Source organism: Glandiceps talaboti, chromosome 8 (genome assembly GCF_964340395.1).
Source record: "Glandiceps talaboti chromosome 8, keGlaTala1.1, whole genome shotgun sequence".
In the NCBI taxonomy this organism is placed as follows: Eukaryota; Metazoa; Hemichordata; class Enteropneusta; family Spengelidae; genus Glandiceps; species Glandiceps talaboti.
Window position 1 is genome coordinate 25,420,434 of NC_135556.1, and position 26,255 is coordinate 25,446,688.

A 26,255-nucleotide genomic window follows, 5' to 3' on the forward strand; every position below is an offset into this window, starting at 1 on the left:
CCAAAATTATTTGAACAAAATTGTTGTTTTTATGTAAGTTTTTGGCATATATCAGCTTCATTTTAGACTGGAATTAAAGAAATGTTACTTCCTAATAAAATAATATTATTGTAATTATGAAAATATTCATATAAGTTGGGTCCCAAAATTATTTAAAACTCGTCTCCAGTCATGAAAGGGTTAAATGTTTTATAACAATTTATCACAGGAAACTGATAAAATGAGTTGAGAACTTAACACCAGATTTGACATGTACCCAGGCATGTGTGCTTTCCTACATGATAACAAAGATAAATGACAGTCATTACAGGCTGTAAGGTAAACAATATGTAGTTACATGTGTGGCATATTATACACATAATTATGAAGACACACATACAATACATATACACACACATACACACCCACACATGATAAAGTTTCAGAAAGAATTTTGACCAATTTTTTAATTCCTGCACAAACTTGTTATTTTCTGGATAAGTTTGATACAAGTAACATACATAATACATGTAAATTTGATGTATTCCTGGCATCATTAAAAACATTAAAAGTCTTTGTACATACATCTGTTATGGAAGAAACTTTTGCTACAAGTTATAAACCCCTGCTACAAGTAATCAGCTTGTGCTACAAGGAATACAACTTTGCTACAAGTAATACAGCTTCTCCTACAAGTTATAAACTTTTGCTACAAGTAATGAACTACTGCTACAAGAAATACAGCTTCTGCTACAAGTAATACAGCTTCTGCTACAAGTTACAAACTTCTGCTACAAGTAATGAACTACTGCTACATGATTACTAATTACTGTTTAAAGGTTTCTCAGTTCAATGATCTAGTCACTTTGTTTGTAATACTACGGAGACAATACCAGTTCTATACTGTAATACACAAGATGACAGTCAATATCAACAGCTGCCATGGCGTTATGTATCTGCATAGTGGTATTAGTATTAGAAAATAGACTTAAATTAAAGAAAACATTGTAAATATCACACTGCCTCAACATGCACGGAGCAAAATGTATATGAGATGTATATGGAAGTGTTCTCATCTATTACGACATGTACACTCTGTAAATGAAATGCTTTACAGTTCACATCTACCAGATAATTATTGTAGGCTTGGGGGTAGTCCTTAGAGGATGGTGGGGTATTTTGATTTGACAGTGATTTGTTGGAGGGTATGTGGGTGGGTGGGTGGGGGTGGGGGTGGGGGGCAGTCCGAGAGACATAAAATTAGCCAGTAGTTTGATGACAAGAAGAGTGACACTACTGGAGCAAAGCCTGCATACATAAACAGACTTTCATTTGATTTCACATTGACTGATAATTGACCAAGAAATTCTCTTTTTCCAAGCATTTTTTTTATGACAATTGGTTTTCTTACAGACTACCTCCAAGGAGGATTACAAGAATGTTAAAATTCTGTAAAAAACATGCACGATATTTCAAAGAGCCTGCAAAAATAGTACATTCTTGAAGTAAGCCCACAAGAAATCACAGTGTTGCAATTGGAGTGTGTATCATTCAATGTCAGTTTCTCAGCTGAACTGTGTTTGTGATAAGAGATGAGAAGTAATCTAAAAGTGATACTGAGTAACAAGGCTAGCAATGTCCATATTAAAAACATATATTCAAGGCAATGCACCGTTTTATTGCACACGCATCACAATTACAAGCATATGATTTCTAGTAGGCTTGGTCAGAACTCTATTTATTGCGATAACCAATACATTGGTTGATGAACTAGTTGTTAATATGAGTTGTAGTTCAATCATGGTAAAAGTGCAGAGATCTGTTGTTTAAAAAGTATGTGCATTTCTACATATTCCGCATCCTAAGGCAAATTCTTCACCTGTAGGTGGGTGTTCTACATGTAGTGGGCACTCATCACCATCCAATTGCTTAGCACGTGGTCCTATAATATAATATACATCACAGAGTTTAGTACATGAATACCTTACTCACCATTAAGTAACTATGAATTATTTGGTTTAAATTGTAAATCAGTTCACTAAACTCTCCATAGGTTATCTATTTCTATCATACTAAAGGGTTAAATGTCATAAGTTTTATCTGATAATACATGTACTATTAAATGTTTTACAATTGGTGCACAATGCTGCTCATTGCAGGTTGTGGGTTACTGGTGATGTGATTTGATTTATCGCATACAGTGAAATACTACACTAGGTGCCTCCTAGTGTTTGGTTTTCAGGTTGTATGTATTATGTAGTGTGTATACTCTATCATGTATATCATTCTTAATGCATTGATAATTTGGGTATCTGTAAATGTAGGCATGGTCCAAGGGCCTTAAATCATTAGAGTAACCATGTGTACACTAGCATGGCATTCTATGGGTTAAAGTGTAATGTCTATCTAAAATCATATTTTCCAAATAATTGCGTGACATATGTTGTATTGCTTTAACAATGGCAGCTTAACATTAAACATGGTTGTGATAAACCTACCTGCAGGACAGCGTGGCAGTTCTTGTTTACCAACACTAGTAACTCTCTGGAAGTCATCATGACAGGGATTACAAAAATGAGTTGTACCAAAGCAAAAAAATACTGCCACAGAACAGCAGTATCTACATTTGTATTCCAAATAATCTGTACCATGCTTTGGACACATCTGTAAAACATCAAAATGTAATACAAATTATAGCATCTAAGTCTACAACACTAACATACTTGAAATTGGTATCTAATATAAGGCCCTACCTACAATTAGGTGGCAATTTATAAAAGTTTGCACTCAGAAACGTCTACTGATAAGATAAAATGATCCCATTACAAGAGAAAATGTGAACTCCAGTCCAACTACACATAGTACAAGAGATTAACATGAGACAGGGTTAGTCTGACTAGATATATGTAGATTTACTCTCATATTATGAAGTATACAATTAAACCTTGGTGTCTCAATGAAAACATTTACTTAATTACTATTTGCCCTTCTAGATCAACTATCAAGGTCAAAGGTTAGTATCTGAACATCTATGGGTATATACACTTGAATGCGTACAACTTAAAAGTATGGAGAAATTTGTAATTTGACCTTGAGGATGAAGGTCAAGATCAAAGGTCAATGTCTGATGCAATTTGTCCACAATAAGTAACATGGGTTAACATCACATATAGTGTTTTGTATTTACACACCATGCATGAGTTAACAAGTGTTACAAACACTAGTTTTCAATGACATCCCAAAAATCTGTTATCATTAGCACAAAATTGACACTGACTGAAGTTAGTTTACAGGAATTAAGGTAATTGTCTAGTAACCTGCCATTTTTCAGTTACAAAACAGAAAGGTACGATAGACACAAGTATTACCTGTGCTCTGGAAACATCAGAACAAGCACCACAAACAAGTTCTGTGGGATCGTAGTCATCAGCTACATCTGCTTCTTGATCACAACGAGCCTCACCTCCATAGTATGCCTTTCAAATAGTAAATATGAAGTGTACATTAGTAGTGTTGATGATCAGTTGTGCGGTAAAACAACAATGGTGAACACGTATATAATTATACTCCTATATATACATTTGGTATATCTTTAATAATAATAACAATAACAATCATAAAGTAGACACATAGAGTACCTAATCTCTGCAATTTCCTACGTAGACAATGAATTATATCAAATCCACATCTGCACTTATTAGAATTACTGATTGAAAATAAAATATAATCTTATTATATTGACTTGCACCAATATTTGTTATGAATAGATACAACAGTTGTTGTCAAATTAAGAAAAAAAAATTCAAATACAAGATTTTTGAATGAATTCAAACAATATGGACACTCCATCTCCATTTCCCTTACAAAATAACACACAGTAGTTTGGGCCCTTTGGTTAACAATTACAGACTAAATGTACACTACCACCATTCATGCTTCCAGAAATGAATACCCTCTAATTCACTCTACGTTTGATGGACTTTTTTATCAATAAATTGTGATTATGAAAACATATAAACATATAGAATTTGAAAGCACTTCTATGTTGCATGTCCCTGTATTGTCAACGCTATATGTACAGTACATGCATTGTCCATGAAAAATAAACACATACACAAAGGCAGGCAGGCAGGCAGACAGACAGACAGACAGACAGACAGACAGACAGACAGACAGACAGACAGACAGACAGACAGACAGACAGACAGACACAGACAGACACACACACACAAAGGCAGACAGAGACAGACACACACAAAGGCAGACAGAGACAGACACACACAAAGGCAGACAGACAGACACACAACACTCAGGCACACACACACAAAGGCAGACAGACAGACAGACAGATAGACAGACACACACACACACACACACACACACACAAAGGCAGAAAGACACTTAGGAGTACAGACAATATATACAGCTTGTCTGTATTACTAACAGACATGGTCTAAATATAACTTATAATATGACTTACCTTTTTGCATTTAAAGCATACATAGTAAGCATATCTGTTCATAGCAAATCCAGTTGAATCATTATAGAACCTAGCACCAGGTGTTGTAATAGCTTGACATTTATGTAAACCTTCATACTCTAATCTCATCAATGCTTTCCTCCTAACGTCTTCATAAAGACCTCGAATTGGACTCAGTAAATCTTTAAGAACAGGGTGGTCAATTTCTACCTGTAATACAAGATACATAAAGACATTTGATTGCACCTAGTCACCATTAGGTCACAAGACAAAGTGAAATGGATATGTTTATGACCACGCTATATAGCAGTAAGTGTCTACACTATCATGGTTTAGTGAGGTTCTGGAGCCATCTCATCAATACTCCATCTCACAACAGCTATCAATATTTCATGATTGGTCAGTGCTCTTCAACAACACAAACTTCTGAAAGTTGTAACAATGTCTGATCTAGTATCTAGGAATGAACATTTTTCTCAACAGTATCTGGACATCACTGCAGCTTAAACTGTTATAGGTATACCTTATTACTATTACTTACCTTACAAATTGGACATAGAGAAAACCCAAATGTAATTCTTGGTCCAACCCAACGTTTCTCCAACACACAACTACAACAATGTAAATGAAAGATGTGGCTACACTCCAACTGTTGAAAGAAAATAAAGATATACACAAAATTGATATATTGTTTACAAATATATTGATAGAATATGATATATTTATTGGCATAATGCAACAAATATACTGGTATTAGGGAAACTTTCTAGATGGTTATGGACTTGATATCAGGGAAGCCAATAACTTCTGGGTTACAACTACATTCATAGAATGATTGTTAGTGTATGAATATACAACATGTACCAGTAAATGAACTGAATCTGTGTATATGTACACTACTAAACTCACCTGTAAGGCAGGTGCAGCTGAGAGAGCTTCAGTAAAACATATCATACACATATCATCCGCATCTTGTTTGAGTTGAACACCATTTTTCTGTGAGCATCCATGTAGGCAAGGTAGACAGACATCTTCATCTTTGATACCACCACAGAGATGACCACATGGCAGGGCCTTACTACATGCATGCTTAGCATGTTCCTACAAAATATACACAAGTACAGTGTTAACGTCTTCTTCATTTGATAAATAACATCATAATATTGCAGATAGTTAGACTAGGAATGCAAAAGAAATAATTGCACATGGGTGAACTGGGAATGTGAATAATCCGACTGCAGAGAGATCTCATTCAACCTGCCTTTCTAGATCATTTTCTTTGATAACATTTCTTACCTGACAGTCCTGGTCTGAACACACATATCCTACTGATAGTAAGCCAGCATTAGCAGAACTCCCACAAAACCTACAAGCTCCAACACTACTACCACTTGATGAGGTACCTGGTTTATTAGAAAAAATATGTTATGTTTAGTGTCATTCCTCTCTTGAAACCTGATATAAACATATGACTGAGGTGTGTGAGTGTGCGTGCATATGTGTGTGTGTGTGTGTGTGTGTGTGTGTGTGTGTGTGTGTGTGTGTGTGTGTGTGTTATCAAAGTACAGTATACTACTCACTACCACTGGTTTCTTTGAATTCTACCATAGCTTTCAATGTTTTACTGTCTGCTAATGTCATCACCCAGAATAGTTTAGTTCTACCGCAACCTTCATGTAAATCAACCTTTATTGATTCTTCTTCTTCTTTGAAAACCTACAATGAGAAATAAAAAGAAAATTGTGAAACTAAATAATATCAAATATCTATGCTAAATGAGTCAGAAGCTACCCTCAAATGAAATCCACTATCAAACTGCCAATTTCACAACATTGCCAAACTTGAAATTACATACAAGTCTTCACACCTCTTTCTCTCCCTTCTCTCCACTCCCTATCCATACCCCTACACACACACACACACACACACACACACACACACACACACACACACACACACACACACACACCACATACTTATTTCATTGCAATGGATGTGTATTCTACAAGACAAAGAAACCCAGTTAGCTGATCACAACCATATATTACCTCCGATAAGGTATAATATAATAATATGTCTTTAAATTTCACATTTCATCATTTTCTTGTTGCTACACATCACAGAACCTTTCACCAATATCTTACCTGTCTTTGATGTGACTTGGTTCTCCTATGTAAATGTAGGAATCTATCACAATCAGCACATAAATTACCACATACATTACAAAGAATGATAGCTAGTGTCTCGCCATCGTCATGGTTATCACAGGTTGGCTGTAAATATCAAAACACGATAAATGACATCATGGTCTCAGTACTAAGACTAATAGTATAGCTAAACAAAGAAGAGTTAGTTAGAATGCACCTTGATTCAAGGAATGTTTTCACACTTGATCACTTCATAACTCTTACCACTCAATTGGTTTTAGATATCAATAGTGCTAGTACTACACTGTGAGTAGTATTACATTTTAAGATGAACAGGCAGACAGGCAGACAGACAGACAGACAGACAGACAGACAGACAGACAGACAGACAGACAGACAGACAGACACAGACATAATCCTAGTATGTATACATTATGCCCATAACAATACTGAACTTTACATTTTGTAAGTTTATTTGAACTAAAATGTGGATGAATATCACTGGTACTAGTTGATAAATATCAGAGTCGCTATTTGATATGTTTCATATACAAACTGACATTACCTTGTGTTTACTCTTTTGGCCTTCACTTCCAATCCATTGACCAGAAGACAATCTGTCTACATGGTCTTGATCTAACACACATAGGGATGCTAGTGAAAGCCACATCTGTAATTTAAACACATTGCATATTAAAAGGACCACACACCATTATTGGAAATACAGACATTATAGTTAGTACAGATAAAGTTACCTTTTTTGGAATCTGGTTTAAAGTGACTATGTAGTAAACTTCATCAATCTGATAAACCTTTTTCCTGCTAGGTCATAATAATATTTCATGGCATATATGCAAATTTCACGTTCCAAACATACATCTACAAGCAGAAACCCTTGTGAGTCTCATCTCACCCTAAATTTTAACTATCTTGATATGACTTAATGCGTTGTAGTGTCTGGTGAGTGTGTATTCTTGCAAGCAGGGCCAGTCTTATGGAACAGTATACCACTTAGAGCTTCGTTCTTCGTCAACTCTTGATAAATTCAAGAAGGACATCAAGACACATCTGTTTGCAAGAGCTTTCTAATTTTTTACACTGATCTACTATTGTTCTTGTCCAGCGCCATAGAACATTACGTAGTATTGGATTTTGGCGCTATACGAATTCTTTTGAATGATTGATTGATTGATTGATTGATTGTACACTTACTGTATGTGTCTTCATACACTCTATTGGTATACGTTTTCTCTCTTCTAATTTTGTTAATGCTAACACAGCTTCAGCTACAGCTCCTTTGGTAATATTTGCCCAAGCCTCTGACAGTAAACCCTGTAGTGAAAAAGTATAGCAAATCATTCAGATGTATTTACAACCAACTGAAAATACATGATACATGTCACATGAAAACATACTAGAACTTCATGAGTTTGATGGTCATAACACAAATCATGACAACAAGTGAAGTACTTACAGCCGACATATCTTTAAGAAGTTTAATAATGACTTCTCCTACATTCTGGGGCATACTTGCTTTAAACCACCATCTCTTATCTTCAGGTTTCCTACTTTGTTTGTCATCCATACTGAAAACAACAAAACAAATTAATAATTACACAAATATCAAACTGCTTTAAAGGTCAAATAGTCTGGGTTTTTAAGTAACGATGTTTTTCAGTTTTGGTAGTCTAGCTGCCAGACCAGCTGCTAACATGAAAATGATCACAGGTCACATAGCACCACAGGCAAAGTTACAGGCTCTAAGGGCATGCCCATGAGCTAACCAGAGGTACTGTTCGGCAACCTTTCAATCACAGATCCAGATCTAACCACAAGATTACAGTTTGGGTTATTATTTGATAACACTAGTTTTGAGCAAGGATTACCAGAGGTAAAATTTTGTTAATTTCAAAATTTCAAACAACGATTTTTAGGCTACATTTCCAATCCGAATGGTAAACTGACATAATTGTAGATATAAACAAATCATCATTGTCAGCCACAGATCAACTTTAAGATTACAACTAGATGACAAGAATACTGACCTTGGATTGAGAAGTGATGCCACAGTCAGCGTACACACACCTCTACCCCCTAACGTACCAGCTGGTCCACTACCACCTTTAACCTTAGCTTGAACAGTTAAAGCCTTGGCAATACAAGCTAATAACATGTCTAGAATTCCTACTGAGTCTTCACTGGGTGGCACTGACTTGTTGGATTGTGTTAGTATGCTGATGTCAGCTGGTGGTAAGGAAGGTATAGCCATTACATCAGCAAACTGCTGTGGTGATACCTCGGGTAACACTCTTCTCAATATAGATGCCACCTAAAAATAAAACAAACCAGAGTGATGAAATGTCCTCTTTATTATGTTCCTGGATACACACAATAAACACAGTCTTACCATTGTTTTAGATATGAATATCTGGGACAGTTCTTAGGCAAGGGGTGGGGGTGGGGGTGGGGGTGGGGGTGGGAGTGGTCCTCATAGAGTATAGGGTACATACATATGTATTGCAGTTTAGATCCCCCACCCCCTTCAACTCATGTTGGCTTTTCACTCTTCATTTTTTAAGCATTATGGAGAGGCTTAACCCCCTCTTTGTACAACTTTTGACCCCATATTTTGGACAATATAGTTTCAAAGATGCTGATTTTCAATATTTTCTCTACTGTATAATCATGTGGACTGACAGTTATGACATAGCACTACTTTTTCTTGTTTATTGCCCATGTGCAAGATAAGCTTCATTTGACCCCCATGGAGTTAAAAAAAGCCTTGGAAATATTTGAACATTGGGAACCTGGAAAGTAAGTTTTCAAAAAGAAATTGGTCAAAAGTTAGCTGTATTACCTGTCTTTGTACACGTGGTGATCCTGTATGCAGTAAAGTTAAGACATCTTGAATCAATGTGACTTGCTGTGCTATATAGGCTCTACCTACACTGGATCCACTTAATGCTAACACCATGGATAATAGCTCAAAGCAGTATGCATCTGATGTTGTAATTATTCCAAAGTTGTCTTTCTCTTCTCTTAGTAGTAAACTGCTTTCCCACTCTTCCTTCACCCTGGAAGTCTCTTTCCGGATGGCTTGGACTATGTGAGCACATACCTATAAAATGTAACAATTATGTGAGTATATACTTGGCTTACAAAACATACCAATCATGTGAGAATACAGTCACTAATCATTGGAGCAAATACCTGGCAAACATACCCTATAACGTGAATACATAAAACATATTAAATATATGAGTACATACCTAGAAAACATACCAATTATGTGAGTACATACCTAGAAAACATACCAATTATGGTGGTTTGTATGCACTCTATGTTAACATTTGTAGTGTAAAGTTGTAGATGTTAATATGAGAGACCCATACAATACTGTTCTCAAGAATTACCTGTTTTTGAAGATGTGTTAGTTTGCTTCTGCTGAATAGAATTCCAACCATGTGTTCCCTTAAATCACAATCATTCACTCCCTGTAATCATACAAATATGAAAATTTTACACATTGATTCAGTAAAGTTTTCTCATTGGTACACATAAAATCATAAACCATATACCATATTTACTGACTTCAAAGAGAACTTGATTTTTGTGAAGTGACAGATGACACTTGTAGACAATTACATGACATGTGTACATAGTTACATGACACTTGCAGACAATTACATGATATTTGTGCAGTTATATAGATGACACTTGCGGACAATTACATGATATTTGTGCATAGTTAGATGACACTTGCAGACAATTACATGACATTTGTGCAGTTACATGACACTTGTAGACAATTACATGACATTTGTGCATAGTTACATGACACTTGTAGACAATTACATGACATTTGTACATAGTTACATGACACTTGCAGACAATTACATGACATTTGTACATAGTTACATGACACTTGCAGACAATTACATGACATTTGTACATAGTTACATGACACTTGCAGACAATTACATGACATTTGTGCATAGTTAGATGACACTTGTGGACAATTACATGACATTTGTGCAGTTAGATGACACTTGTAGACAATTACATGACATTTGTGTAGTTACATGACACTTGCAGACAACAATTACATGATATTTGTGCAGTTAGATGACACTTGCGGACAATTACATGATATTTGTGCAGTTACATGACACTTGCGGACAATTACATGACACTTGTAGACAATTACATGACACTTGCGGACAATTACATGACACTTGTAGACAATTACATGACACTTGTAGACAATTACATGACACTTGTAGACAATTACATGACACTTGTAGACAATTACATGACACTTGTAGACAATTACATGACATTTGTAGACAATTACATGACATTTGTGCATAGTTACATGACACTTGTAGACAATTACATGACACTTGTAGACAATTACATGACACTTGTAGACAATTACATGACATTTGTAGACAGTTACATGACATTTGTGCATAGTTACATGACACTTGTAGACAATTACATGACACTTGTAGACAATTACATGACACTTGTAGACAATTACATGACACTTGTAGACAATTACATGACACTTGTAGACAATTACATGACACTTGTAGACAATTACATGACATTTGTAGACAATTACATGACATTTGTGCATAGTTACATGACACTTGTAGACAATTACATGACACTTGTAGACAATTACATGACACTTGTAGACAATTACATGACATTTGTAGACAATTACATGACATTTGTGCATAGTTACATGACACTTGTAGACAATTACATGACACTTGTAGACAATTACATGACATTTGTAGACAATTACATGACATTTGTGCATAGTTACATGACACTTGTAGACAATTACATGACACTTGTAGACACTTACATGACACTTGTAGACAATTACATGACATTTGTAGACAATTACATGACATTTGTGCATAGTTACATGACACTTGTAGACAATTACATGACACTTGTAGACACTTACATGACACTTGTAGACAATTACATGACACTTGTAGACAATTACATGACACTTGTAGACAATTACATGACACTTGTAGACAATTACATGACACTGATAATGTTCACTCTTTACCTTATCTTCTTTTTTACTTTTATCAACCTCCTTTCCATCAATACTATCTTCTTCAGCAATGAGTCTTCCAAAGACTTGAGATGTTAACAAACGGAACACTTTAAGTGTCTCTGCTTCGCAATCTTTCTGTTGTTTGAGGGTGGAAGAGATAGTGGTAGGAATGTTGATGTCATCTCCATCCATCTTTCCCAGTAACTTGATCTGCCGTACTCTGAGACTATTATCTGGTCCTTTCAGATCAACTTTGATAATTCTACTACAATCTTCAGGTAGAGGCCATGTTAGCCAACCACTGTACCGTGACTCCAGTTCAAGCTATGACAAATGCAAAAATATAATTATTTATTTATTTGTTCATTCATTCATTTATTTATTTATTTATTTGCTGGTTAGTTCCTTGGTTGCTTCGTTTATTCATTCATTCATTCATTCATTTTCCGTTTGTTTGGAGACCATATCATTTTGCTCTACCATAGAGTTATAGAATTAATCGATCGTTTCACTTGGGCATCAGAAACATTTTGGTAGAGTGCTAACTGTTGGGCAGGCAATACATTGTGATATTGACCTCACTAGCATGTGTTTGTGTTTGAATCTCCACTGTGCTACAATTTCAGTCATCTACTTGTGGTTTTAAGATACCAAGTAAGGGATATCAATAAAAGAATCTAAAAACTGACTGACCTGTTTGAGTTTTTTCAAATCATCTGTACTGGCACCATAAAGGACTGTTACACTAGTAACTTTATTCTGCAATATAAAAATAAAACATGTTGTCATCTTTGAAGTTAACAACATGAAACTGAACCATCGATGAAAGCCATTGCAATTTACACAAACTAGGTGTAAGTATTAGTTGGTATTGAAAAGTGTCATAAACCATCAAGTACCTAATTTGTGATAAAAAAACACCACCCTACTGTTAGTGTAATTATACCAAGGTCCATTGATAGCATATTTATCAACATTGTTAGTTTGTGTCTAAGTTAGCTCGCCAATACTAGTAGTTGATATGTCACTGTCGTATGTAGACTGGTATCGAATAGAAATGTGTATAAACTTACACCAAGATCTCTAGAACTAGACTGGTATAGAATAGAATGAGCATAAACTTACACCAAGATCTCTAGAATTATCAATATGTATAGCTATAATATTTGGTAGCATGGTATCTGTACAAGTGACTGTGATGGCCTTGGTTTTATTCCTGTCCTCATCTCCAGATTCCCAGAATGTCTCAGTTGATCCATCAGTTAAACTCTGTAACATGGCAGCCCTACTTGATACCTGTAAATCAGCTACAGATGTCAGGTCCTTCAGATTACTCACACTGACTGAAGCCTGTAATGAAGGGACAATATAATATCATTAATTTCGTAGATATATATTCACTGACATTATAACATTGAGTGAAAGCATCAGAGATACTGTATTTCTTTCTTATATTCTCTTTTTTCACAGCATTTTTTCTCTGAAAATTAAACTCTGAGAAATACTATTCTTTCAGCAAGCATGAGAATTAACATTTTACTGGCATCAACTTTGAGTTGTATGTAAGCATGCTCCAATAAAACTTCAAATTATCTACCGACGATTGTTTTCTGTGACTACTTACATGATCACTGGGCAGGACTATCTCTCCAATAAAACTTGTACTGGTGTTCAAGTTATCTTCAGATTCACCTTCATCTGACCTAGACAGAATCTTACTGATGTTGCTGAATACATGTGAATGGTGCAAGAAGACGTGGTCAGAATGTCTGAATCGTAGACACCAACACCTAAGTGCCATCAGTTGTAAGGCACTGCCATGAGGTAGTAACATCATCATGTCTGAGATAGTTTGTAATAGTATATGAAAGGCTACAGGTAATGGGTTGACAGCTTCTCCTCCAATGGTGATATCAGATAATGGGTGTTCACAGATAATAACATCTCTATCCTGTAATAGTCCAAAAGTACATCATGTACGATTACAAGTTAACACTGCATGCTGATAAACTGCCTCTACATTGTATTGGGAAATCAGGTTAAACTGACAGTCTGTAAGTGACATCCAATGTTTGATTTCAGTCAGTATACAAATGCACTTACTTATAACACATGAAAAATGTATTCAGCACATAGCAGAGAATTTAAAAATATTATTTTTGGCTAAATACACTTAGAATAATTCACAAAAAACATAAAATGACAGACACCTTCCCATGGAGTTTATAGAAGAATGACATGAATGATGTTTTCTATGGTATGTCTACTTATAGTTAAAACTGAATGAGACTCAGCTTATGAATGGTTGAGACATTGGTGTCCTATCAAGAGAACCCATTTCGAAGTCTAAGGCACATTCATCGCTTGCCTATTGAGGGCGCTAATGATGTTCTAAAAATAGAACGTACCTGATCTTGTTCCTTCTTTTCCTTCTTCTGGTCACCTTCTTCTTCCTTCTCTGCTGGTATTGGCATCAAGGAAGAAACAAAATGCCAGAGTAGATCATGTAGACATGTTGTTTGGGTAACGTTTCGCAGTAACCAGTTCAGTGCCTAAAACAAGACAAACACATAGCAAAGATGAACTCCCTATAGTATGAATTAAATCTCCCTAACACAGAAAATATTCCACCTTAATTTCTTCAAATGTCTTAAGAAGACAACAATAGATTGAATGATATGAGTTTTCAAAGTAAATTCTGCAAACTGAAGTAAGCAAGTATAGTTATTGTTTGCACAGATTGACACATGTCAAGGCATACACAGAGGGACACAGACAGAAACAGGAGCCAGCCAAAATACTGAAATAAGATGAACACATGTATAGATGAACACATGAAAGAACAATTACTTTACCTGCATTGCATAAACCCTACATGCAGCTTTCCTGACAGCTTGTTTCATAGCAATTCGTAGAGCATCTAAATCATATCGTTGCATAATAAATGATATCACTGGTCGCTGAACAGCCTTCTCATTGTTCCCTCCAGAAACTAATTTGGCTAGAGCTGGTGATGGACGTCGTAATAATGATGACCCACCTTCTGAAATAAATATTAATGACAGTGACTATATCAGCTTACTGCAATCCAAACCTCTAGCTGTGTGTATGTTTTAATTATTTAGATAGCAAAATCATCAGTCATTTTAATTAAAAGCCCAGTTTGCATTAGGATTACAAATTGAGTTGTGAAAATCTGTTTTCTGGCAGAATTATAGAAAAAAATGGCCTAGACTCTGTTAACATTTTTCATTTCTGGTAAGGGCCATGCTGCACTCATTTTGTTTTAAAACTATTGACATCAGACCATGGATGAACGGAACCTGTTACAAACAGAGAAAGTAAACAAATGAATTGGATTATAACACATGGAACAGAGTGTTGGACCAGAAGAGAACTTGTATTACACAGGATGGTTTGATAGGAACAGTTTTATTGCCTCTTTCTGTGAACATCAAATGCCAGGGGAACTGGAAATTTGTTTGTGAACATGAACTATTATGTAAAGTGGCTATAAAACTGTTCTGTTTGTAACAGGTTCTAATTGTCCATGGTCTGATGTCAACAGTTGTAAAACACTGGACAGCCCAAGATACTGGAAAGACAATCTGCAGCTCCTAAAGGGTCAGTTCAGATTAGGATTAGGATTAAGGTGTGAAAGACAGTTGTCTAGCAGAGATATAGAAAAGTTGGCTCTGAATGTATCTAATCCTCATGGCTCCAGTGATAACATAACACAAATGCCAGGACCTGGGATTGGATCCCTGACTTTTAATTTGACTTTAATTCTAAACAATGACCTTGCAACTGTGAAGTTAGAAATTGATCAATTTGTTGATAACTTAGTCCTACCTGTACTTCCACTGTTGTTACGTCTTCTATGTGTTCTTGGTTTGACAGCTATCAATTTTGCCGTTTCTTCTTCCACACTGGTTGTCATGGAGATTGATCTTTGGAATGGTATACGACGGAGATCAAACTCTATTGCACTCTTTGGTCTTTCCTTGTTAACACCACTTGATGTTTGAGATGTACCTACAACACATATAACATAGACTGAATTTATATCTCTGGATTTTAAAATATGTCCAGTATGCATCTACTTGCAATTCTAACGCTCCAGCTGTTTTTACACCGCCTTAGTACCAAGTGTTGTCTACATTCACTTTTAGCAATATGTAGATTATATAATGCAACTTGAGAGATAACATGATTGTCAATATCCAATATGTAACTTACAAAATGTTTATGAAAACAGATGAAAAATTACCAACATCAAATGATACAATAACTAAATTTCTAAGCTGTCACTATAACTTAGGTAGCTGGAGAATATTAAATTAAAAGTGGTAACCTGTCAATCAGTTGGAGTATGTCAATCATTTGGGATTGGTCTTCTGCATTTACTTTGTGATAACTAATTTAATGGCACAATTATTAAAATAGCTGACAGAAATACATGAAATGACTTACCTGGTAGAGATGGCAATTCCATTGTTGATCTAAGTCTTGAATTCAGCTGTCCTTCCCTAGTCAGTATTTCAACATCTCTTAGTTCCATTGGTAACATTTCTTGATGCTGTTCTCCCCGTAATAGCTTTAGAAACTGAAATGGTACAGTCGTGGGAAACTCTGATGATGACTGTAGATCCATTTCACTTAGTACTGGAAGATCAAACTTGGATTGTTTTTTAACAGGGCTTCCTGATGGTAACAATGGTCCTGCAGCACTTGCTAAATCTAATAAAAACATTGCATTGGCTTTCATAATGTGATGGGCTTCAACTGGTGGTAATGCTTTTGGTATCCGCAAAGGTAAAGTTTTTTTCTTGGATTTCTTAGATTGTGAACTGGATCGCTTTTCTTTGAGATACTTTTCCCTACATTTATCACACATAAGATACCAACTGCTTCCTCCTCTGCCACCATCCCCACAATTGCCAGCCCAACCACCACAAAAATTACCACTGCTGTTGTAACCTTGCCCTCCCGCATGCCTGCCACAGCCAGGGTGGGTCTGTCTCATGTGATAGGTCACAGGATGTGGAAATACACAACCACATAATTCACATGCTGCTTCTCGTTCTCCAGATCCAATGGGTATTCCTGCAGCTTCACCAAACAAATTACCACGACCTTGAGGAGCTTTCTCACGTTTCTTCTTATCCTTTCTGCTTTTCTCTTTATCTTTGTCTTTCTTGTCATTTTTACTTTTGGATTTGACAACAACGGCAGGACTCGGTAACACTATCTGCTGAACAGCTACATTTAATATTGCACATGCTAAATCTTCCCAGAAGGACACCAGGTGTTTTAGAGTTGGAGGGAGAGCAGATTCTGGGGCAAGCTCTCGTATTGGTTCCTTGATGTCCATCACATCTGTCTTTGAAGTACTAGCAGACCTTTCCCTAATGATAATAGGATGACTTCTCCCTATACCATCTGTCAAATCAGAACTCGGTTTAGTTTTGCGTGATAACAATGGTGACGATTTTGGTGAAGGCTTTGGTGAACTTCTTGGCGATACTTTAGGGGAATGCTTTGGTGAATGTTTGGGTGACATCTTTGGAGAACCTGTCTTTTCAGAGTCTACAACACTGCATATTGATGTTTTCTTAGGAGATCCTTTAGAATGCAATTCACCTGGTATTGTCTTTGGAGATGACTCCCTAGATCTTGGCTTAGGAGAAGACTCCCTTGATGTTTTTTTAGGTGACATTCTTGGAGACCAGTCACTTGGGGTTTTCTTGGGTGACAAATCAGTAGATGGCATTTTCTTAGGAGACTCCCTAGGTGTAGCACTACCCCCACTAGATGTTCTATCCCCATCACTCTCTTTATTACCGTTGAATAATTTGGCAAGTATCTCTTCTGAATCTTGTAGTGCTGCCAATGCTGATGCTGGCATACTTTGGCTGAAATCAGCTGAGTGTCTGTTCTTAAGTTTCTCATGTCCAGGAGTCTGTTCTCCAATAGGTTGTGGCAAGCTTGTAGCCTGTTTGCTAAGGTTTGGATGAAACTTCAAGAATGAGGCACAAGCCATAGCATCATGTACAATACCTTCATGCCAAAGGAAGGAGGCAAAGACAGCCCTAACACATTCTGCTACTGATGCCGAGATGGCTGGCTTAAAGGGTTCCCTGAATCTCCCACTTTCTGATTTGAGAGACCCAGATCGAGATCTCGCTGGAGACTTTGTATCTTTGGGAGCTGGTGATGATGTCCTTTCTCTTTTACTATGGCTTCCTTTTGCTTTCCGTAGAGTTTTAGGTGATAACCCACTTTTGGGTGAGGAATGTCCATCCACTCTTCCAATACTAAAATGTCCTTTCATTCCATCTTGCCCTGTGAATGAACTTGTTCCGTCTTCTTGAGATTTGCCATTTTGAGTTGTCTTACTTAAACCATCATTCACTTTCTCTATAAACTTCTTGTCTGCCAATTCAGACAGTGCCTCCTGGTTAACTGCATTACTGAATGGAAATGGTGCTCCAGTACCTATGGATAAACAAGGGTAAATATTACATCACACACAGTCCAAAAGTTCACTTTTTGTAGTACTAGTACCAGATACATAGGATATCAAAATTGAACAACTGCACAGCAAAAGTGTTAAATCATGCACTGAGTCCAGAAATTTGCTGCATTTCCAGACTACGATAGAGGGACTGTGTTCTGACACTGACAGGGATGTAGATAAGGGCTGGTAGCCAGCAATGACAACTGACTATTCTGCAATGTTTTGCCAGCTACTTTTCAGTAATATGTTCAAAGATTCTTTATTTCAACCAGTATATTTCCATCGATGGGCAGATTCATGTGTCTCGTTCCTGCCTACTTTTCACATTTGACTTGCTACTTCTAAAATGAGCTACATCCCTGAATGATCCTCAAAGATACAAAAATAACAAGAGCACAAGATTTGCACTGTGAATATATGATATCATCTATCTTTGGTTATAATCTCGCCTATCCAAACACTGTAATCTCACCTGACTGTGCCTGTCCAAACACAAATGGACCATTGTGCCCATCTTCCTGTACTTCATTCTTTGTAGCACCAAATGCAGGCAATTGTGGCACAGAGTGGCTGGTACCAGCTGTACTATTAGTACTAGTACTACTGCTACCACCACCACCACCACCACTACTACTACTACTACTGCCAGCAGCAGCAGCACCACCAAACATCAAAGGTCCTAAACAAACACATGATAAGTCAAGATAACTTTATTATTTGAAGTTATGTGGTTAAAATTAACTTACAAACACACACACACACACACACGCACACACACACACACACACAAATGCACACACACGCACAAATGCACACACACACAAACACACACACATACACACAAACACACACATACACACAGACACACACACAGACACACACACAGACACACACACACACACATGCATACATGCATGCATACACAATGATATCATAATATTTTTCTGAAAATGAAATGACAGTTGACAATTAAGTGTACCTGAGGTTGTCGCTGCTTTCTTGAAATCAAAACCTGCTGTTTTTGGTGGTGTGGCTCTACCTGATACAAAATCTAGACCAAATGCTTCTACAGATTTACACTTCTCTTCTTCATTCTCTATATCTGTTTCTTGTAGTAGATATACAATATCTCTACTCCTAGCTAGTGACCATGCTTCTCCATCAGTACTCTCACAATAACGCATCATACTCTCCTGGTCTAACTTTACCCATGTAGTACCATCAGTAGTGATCATCTAGTTACCATGGCAATGAAAGAAATATGAAACTTTTTAGTGGTATGAAACTTTCTTTGGAATATACCATAAATTGACTACAGTTGTGATGTGACAAATTTTCACACAACATTTATACTTGGTATTATTTTCATTTTATTTTATTTTCACAGATAACAATTTGCAACATTACAGGACAAACGTTTAGATTGTCCTTCATATATAATTTATAAAATGATATTAGAGATTAATTGCTTCAAAATAACACTGAATTATTAGAGTTATTCAGAAGTCGCATATGGCAGGCATGTCCTAGTACAACTCTGGTAATTGAGGCCTTAGTTAACTAACATAGACACAAACTAAAACAATTGTTGTTCAATGTGGTAGATTACACAAATGGATGTTGTTTCCTCCGTTGTGTGAATCTAATCACCCTGTGACCAACATAGTGTAAACATTGGAAATCCCAAAACAATACACTGCAGTTTATGATACTAGCTTTCAGAGACATCTCTCTACTGAGACTACAATTAAACCAACATCTTGTTACTGTTGTATCATCATGTAGTAACAATAGTTTTAGTTTGTTTCAAACAAAGACCTAGATAGAGAGTAATAGCATCAAATAGGAACACACAGTTGTGACTTGATTTATACGGTCACCTGTAACAATGTGTCAATTACATGCACGAGTTTATGTATTTTGGAAGAAGGACATATTCCTTATTCCCAATCCTATACTTTCATTGAAAGCTTTCCTTGACTTCAAGGAGTAAAGAGTCAACAAACTATTTAACTCACATCTTTCATGACTGTAAGTTGATTACCATGAACCATCATACCAACAGGTGAGGCTTTCAGTGAAGGACGACTACGGATGTTATGACCAGATGAACCACATTTCACAACTTGATATATACCAGGTCCACGTGTATAAGAACCTACAATCAAAACGTTGTATGTAGATACTGTAAATTTATGAAGTGATATGTTTTTGTAGATTCGAAGACATTGTCTGCCTTGTGTGTGTGTGTGTGTGTGTGTGTGTGTGTGTGTGTCTGTGTGTGTGTGTGTCTGTGTGTGTCTCTGTGTGTCAGTGTGTGTCTCTGTGTGTGTCTAGACAGTGTAAAAAACTTAAAATATGTGTGTCTGCATCTGTCTGTGTGTATATATGTGTGTATATGTGTGTGTGTGTGTGTGTGTGTGTGTGTGTGTGTGTGTGTGTGTGTGTCTGTAAGTGTGTGCGTCTGTAAGTGTGTGTCTGTAAGTGTCTCGGCAGTGTAAAAAGCTTGCTGTAAAATGATGTGTACCTTAAACACTACTTACCCTTAGATGACCTAGACCTTGACTTGTCTTTACCAATCATTGGAATCTTTTTAGCAATTGTCTCTTTGATAATTTCATCAATGATAGATTTGGGCTCCTGTAAATATCATAAGAACATAAACTTTGTCTCTGGGCATTTCTATAATTTAAATCTACTGGGCACTATATATCATTTACAAACAGTTTCTTACATAATTTCATTAATAATAGATTAGGATCCTGTATAACATAAAAAACATGCAACTTGACAATTTCATAACAAGGTATGATCAAGGAAAATTCTCTAGTCACCATACAAAAGTATAGAGATCAAAATTAAGCCATTTCAGAAACCATTGTTGAATACTTTGTTAACTCGATACGAAAATAAAAGATTGGCGACAACAAAAACCCAAAATTTCTTTCACTTTTTCGAAAGGACTATGAACAAACGGTCATACGACAAAGTTTGGAAGGATTTTAAGAACTTCAATTTTCATGGAAATTTGTCCCTGGGGCACAATTCTACCTTGATGTTCAAATTATGTGTGAAATCTTACTAACCTTGATGTACAAATTATGTGTGAAATCTTACTAACCTTGATGTACAAATTATGTGTGAAATCTTACTAACCTTGATGTACAAATTATGTGTGAAATCTTACTAACCTTGATGTACAAATTATGTGTGAAATCTTACTAACCTTGATGTACAAATTATGTGTGAAATCTTACTAACCTTGATGTACAAATTATGTGTGAAATCTTACTAACCTTGATGTACAAATTATGTGTGAAATCTTACTAACCTTGATGTACAAATTATGTGTGAAATCTTACTAACCTTGATGTACAAATTATGTGTGAAATCTTACTAACCTTGATGTACAAATTAAGTGTGAAATCTTACTAACCTTGATGTACAAATTATGTGTGAAATCTTACTAACCTTGATGTACAAATTATGTGTGAAATCTTACTAACCTTGATGTACAAATTATGTGTGAAATCTTACTAACCTTGATGTACAAATTATGTGTGAAATCTTACTAACCTTGATGTACAAATTATGTGTGAAATCTTACTAACCTTGATGTACAAATTATGTGTGAAATCTTACTAACCTTGATGTACAAATTAAGTGTGAAATCTTACTAACCTTGATGTACAAATTAAGTGTGAAATCTTAGTAACCTTGATGTACAAATTATGTGTGAAATCTTACTAACCTTGATGTACAAATTAAGTGTGAAATCTTAGTAACCTTGATGTACAAATTAAGTGTGAAATCTTAGTAACCTTGATGTACAAATTATGTGTGAAATCTTACTAACCTTGATGTACAAATTAAGTGTGAAATCTTAGTAACCTTGATGTACAAATTAAGTGTGAAATCTTAGTAACCTTGATGTACAAATTATGTGTGAAATCTTACTAACCTTGATGTACAAATTAAGTGTGAAATCTTAGTAACCTTGATGTACAAATTAAGTGTGAAATCTTAGTAACCTTGATGTACAAATTATGTGTGAAATCTTACTAACCTTGATGTACAAATTAAGTGTGAAATCTTACTAATCTAATCTAACTTACCTCTACAGGAACTAATAAGGTTTTTCCTAAGTGTTTGTTATAGGACAAACACCACGCTTCTTTGTAACCATTGCTACCACAATATTTATGAATAGTTTCTGAATTAAGTCTTAACCATACACCATCTTCATTGTGAACTTCATCAACAAATGTGATAGTATCGTCGACACCAACAATTCCAATCTGTTCACTCTGTAAAGATGGACTGCTGCGGATTCTCAATCCTTGACTGAAGTTAGCTGTATACTTCCTAACCTGTTAAATACAAGTCAAATCACATTACATCTGAAGGCTTCCCATAAGCTACTATTGTAATGCTAAATGTAAAGAGCGCCACCAATAGTTAGCGTGTGGATATGTGGACAAAACCATTTTATCACAGGGATATCTACCTCTAGATCAACTGACTTAAACATTATCTATGCCATTGCTAATTATGCTAATTTCTTCCCACAGATCTCACCCAATACTACTCAGTTTTAGCCATTACCTAAAAGAATGTGTTCCATACTTAATTTGAATTGACCAAACCAAACACAGAGACAGACAGACAGACAGACAGACAGACAGACAGACAGACAGACAGACAGACAAAATAACCACAAACACCTCCAACTGCGAGAGGTAAAAATACAAGAAAAAGAATTATCTAAAATAGTGCAATACATTGAGTACTTAGTACAAGTGTGTGTGAAGTCAAGTTTTAGGCTATTCACTGTTGTGATATAACATCTCAAAATCAGGTGACATCTAAATGAGATCAGGTGACACTTCTGCAGTATGCACAGGTTCTCATATTCATGAATCAATCTGGTTTTGATATTTGATGTGTAGGTCAAGGTCAATCTGTATATTTTTGACTGAAAGTTCAACCTAAAAAATATAGGTTTACGAACTAGATTCTCTTCTAGTAACAACATCCAAATAAAGTGAAACCCATCTGCCAAGTAGGTAGTTCTTTCACTTAATCCCAAATTCAATTTTTCCACAATTACAAATCAATGATCAGATTATCTAGCCTTGCATAATTTCCTATTCAGTTCTTATTTTAGTTTAAAGGTACCAATGACGCAACTTGATGAATTAAAAGCTCACCTTGCTAGGTTGATGTGGTTTCTTTGTAGCTGTTGGGTTTGGTGGGGTCACTCCCTGTGGTGGTTCAGATACTTCCAATTGTGGAATATCTTCTACAAAAGAAACAGAATGAATGCAGTCTATATCATTGCAAGGAATATCAGTCTGTTAATTTCATGTTTGGGTAACTTGGTAAATGAAAAGTGGTGCAAGCCTTGTGGCATGATAAGACAGGAACTCCAAAGTAGGAATGGCTTGATAACAGGTGATATAATTAGCATAATAGGACTCAACTTACCAATTGAAAGTCTGTCACCGCAATAGATCCAGGTGTTCTCATTAGCATAATAAAGTCAACTTACCAATTGGATAGCATCAATGCAATAGATCCAGGTGTTCTAATTAACATAATAAAATCAACTTACCAATTGGATAGCCATCAATTATGACATGTATAGCATACATTCCTGTAGACCCAGGTGTCCAATTAGCATGGTAACTTCCATCATTGTTAGCTCTAACTAACATGTTTTCACTTGGCCTACAAATTAAAATTAGATTTCATATTTTAATTAGAGATAGAATTGTTCCAATAGAAGTTTGGTGTTATGTACATTTTGGAGCTTTATGACAAAGATAAAGATAAAATGATCATTTTTATTTGACTTAATGGCGATAAGCACTAAGGAGTCATGAAGATGTTCTACTTTTACATAAGTAAGCATGTCTGCTTTCTCCCATGAGGCAATGCATGGTCATGGCAAGGACTTACACGGAACAACGAATGAGGTACAAGTTTCAACTCGGTGTTTCTCAGCAATCGCATGTGATGTATGGGATGTAACATTATGAAATGATTCCCCAGGACCAAAACTTTACAAAAATGCTGTTTTTCACCTGTAGTCGCATTCCTCTTTTAAAACTTGATAGGTGAAAATCATAAGATCTTTACAGTTTATCTGCAGAGAACATATCTATGAGGTGTTCTGAGATCCTGACGATTCAAGACACAAGAGTAAAATAACATGACAGTAACTTGACTTTTACCTTCTTATTGTAGGTGATGCAAGCCTTAGTTCTTCAAAAGAGTAGTTGTCATAAGCCTTCATCATTGTGATAGAAACATAGTTAGCATGACTAGTAGATGTAGGTTCATACAATGTATCAATCCGTGGTGGAACATGACCACCATACGTCAAGTCTTTGTCAACAGATTTTGTTGTAGATCTCTGATATTTTTTGCCGACATCAACATTCTCTTTCTTGATGACAGGAACTGCTTTGGCCTCAACCTGAAAGTCATCAAAGAAATAGAATTAAGTACTATGACCACTAAGTCTTCTATATCTACATGTGTATGTTCGAACTTTGATTTCATTTTTGTATCTTTGCATCATATTTGATGGAACTAAGCAACACTGTAACTTCAATATATACATAATATGTTTATACAATGCATACATTTTTCCAACCAGAATGACGGCAATTTTAACAAATTTTAAAAAACGAACGAGCCCCACACAATATCACCCCATACTTACCCTAAGATTAGGTATATGTACAAGATCTCCATATTTACCCTAAGATTTGGTACATGTACAAGATCCTCCATACTTACCCTAAGATTTGGTACATGTACAAGATCTCCATACTGATCTCTAGTTTGAATTGTGATCACAGATGGCCAACTACATTTGATGCTGTCTTTCTCATACAAGATATCACATTGCCTAGGATCAATATATGAATCAGGCTGCAGCCATCTGAAATTTTGAAAAACAGTGCCAATGATATTGCAGCATAACTACATACTCTGTGTAAGGATTCAAGATGACATACTTATTTTGGTCCATGAAAAATATGGCAAATAGCAATTTAGGATATGTCAGGCACACTTAAATTAGTTGGACAGCACTAGGAGAAATGACCCGCTATATCCAGTGCAAGGAGAAAGTAGACACTGCTTGTAAATAACTCATCTGGTCAGCAAGTGCAACTGTTGTTCTCACCTTTCAATAACGGCCGTATATAGAAATATGACAACTCGTAAAGTATGTTAGTGGGTTTTTTTCTGCTGCACAAGTTTTTGCACATATTCAGCTAAATCAAATTCAGTGCCAGAAAACATATCACAACAGCAATATTTTTGAAAGGTTTGATTGATGGGACATTATTTAGCTTGGATGGGTTGATTGGAAGAGGCAAGAAGACTGGAAAACAGCTGAAGTAATCTCATGAAGTATTCCTTGTCAACCTCAATACACTTTTAGTAAAGTAGGGCTACTCAATGGTGTCTTTGGGAATGAAGGAATTATGTATATACAAATTATTTGTGAGAATGAATATTCATAGATTTTGGGTTCAGAATTACAAATGAAAATTTCTTCTCACAGAGTCAAAACTTTTTGGAAACAAAACCAAATTTTCACTGGCATCTCATAAACAACATCAGGGGTTTACAAAAAGTTTTTACCATGTGTCTCGCCTGGAGTACACCTCTGACAATGCTAATGAGATTACAGCAAAACTTTGAGTTATGCTTCCAAAATATTTTTGACTGTATGTAAAATCAAACTCACATACCTTGCAAGTCTTCCTCCACTTGTAGCAGCTGAACAATTGACAAAGTCTCTAAGGAATGCCCTTTCATTGGATTGCACACACATAGGAAGATTACCATCCAATGCTTGATGCACAGTGGGTGGACTGGACAGTGCAAAACCCTTACTAAGTAAACTGGAATGGTTGCTGAATATCTAACATAGTAAACAAAAGAACATCTACAGATTAGCCTATATATTTTATCATTATAGTAATCTATAACTGTCGCAGACCTAGGCTGACTAAAGGTAAT

The 26,255-nt window shown here is 35.9% G+C and overlaps 1 protein-coding gene across 1 annotated transcript in view; it reads right to left on the reverse strand.

The window, feature by feature from the left end:
• Positions 1-1,623: 1,623 nt before the first annotated feature.
• Positions 1,624-26,255, reverse strand: part of LOC144438616 (E3 ubiquitin-protein ligase MYCBP2-like) — a 59,493-nt gene continuing 34,861 nt past the window's right edge. The window contains 34 exon segments of the mRNA XM_078127715.1: positions 1,624-1,921; positions 2,478-2,643; positions 3,348-3,455; positions 4,460-4,669; positions 5,001-5,108; positions 5,369-5,560; positions 5,756-5,862; positions 6,040-6,175; positions 6,604-6,732; positions 7,172-7,276; positions 7,819-7,938; positions 8,081-8,192; positions 8,652-8,935; positions 9,464-9,724; positions 10,020-10,100; positions 11,702-12,016; positions 12,386-12,451; positions 12,818-13,042; positions 13,317-13,643; positions 14,101-14,244; positions 14,548-14,735; positions 15,545-15,727; positions 16,166-18,190; positions 18,685-18,792; positions 18,874-18,891; positions 19,192-19,447; positions 20,231-20,370; positions 20,756-20,852; positions 22,328-22,582; positions 23,423-23,514; positions 23,827-23,942; positions 24,449-24,693; positions 25,020-25,164; positions 25,985-26,157. Of these exon segments, the coding sequence (XP_077983841.1) occupies positions 1,806-1,921; positions 2,478-2,643; positions 3,348-3,455; positions 4,460-4,669; positions 5,001-5,108; positions 5,369-5,560; positions 5,756-5,862; positions 6,040-6,175; positions 6,604-6,732; positions 7,172-7,276; positions 7,819-7,938; positions 8,081-8,192; positions 8,652-8,935; positions 9,464-9,724; positions 10,020-10,100; positions 11,702-12,016; positions 12,386-12,451; positions 12,818-13,042; positions 13,317-13,643; positions 14,101-14,244; positions 14,548-14,735; positions 15,545-15,727; positions 16,166-18,190; positions 18,685-18,792; positions 18,874-18,891; positions 19,192-19,447; positions 20,231-20,370; positions 20,756-20,852; positions 22,328-22,582; positions 23,423-23,514; positions 23,827-23,942; positions 24,449-24,693; positions 25,020-25,164; positions 25,985-26,157 (7,353 nt within the window). The 3' untranslated portion in view covers positions 1,624-1,805.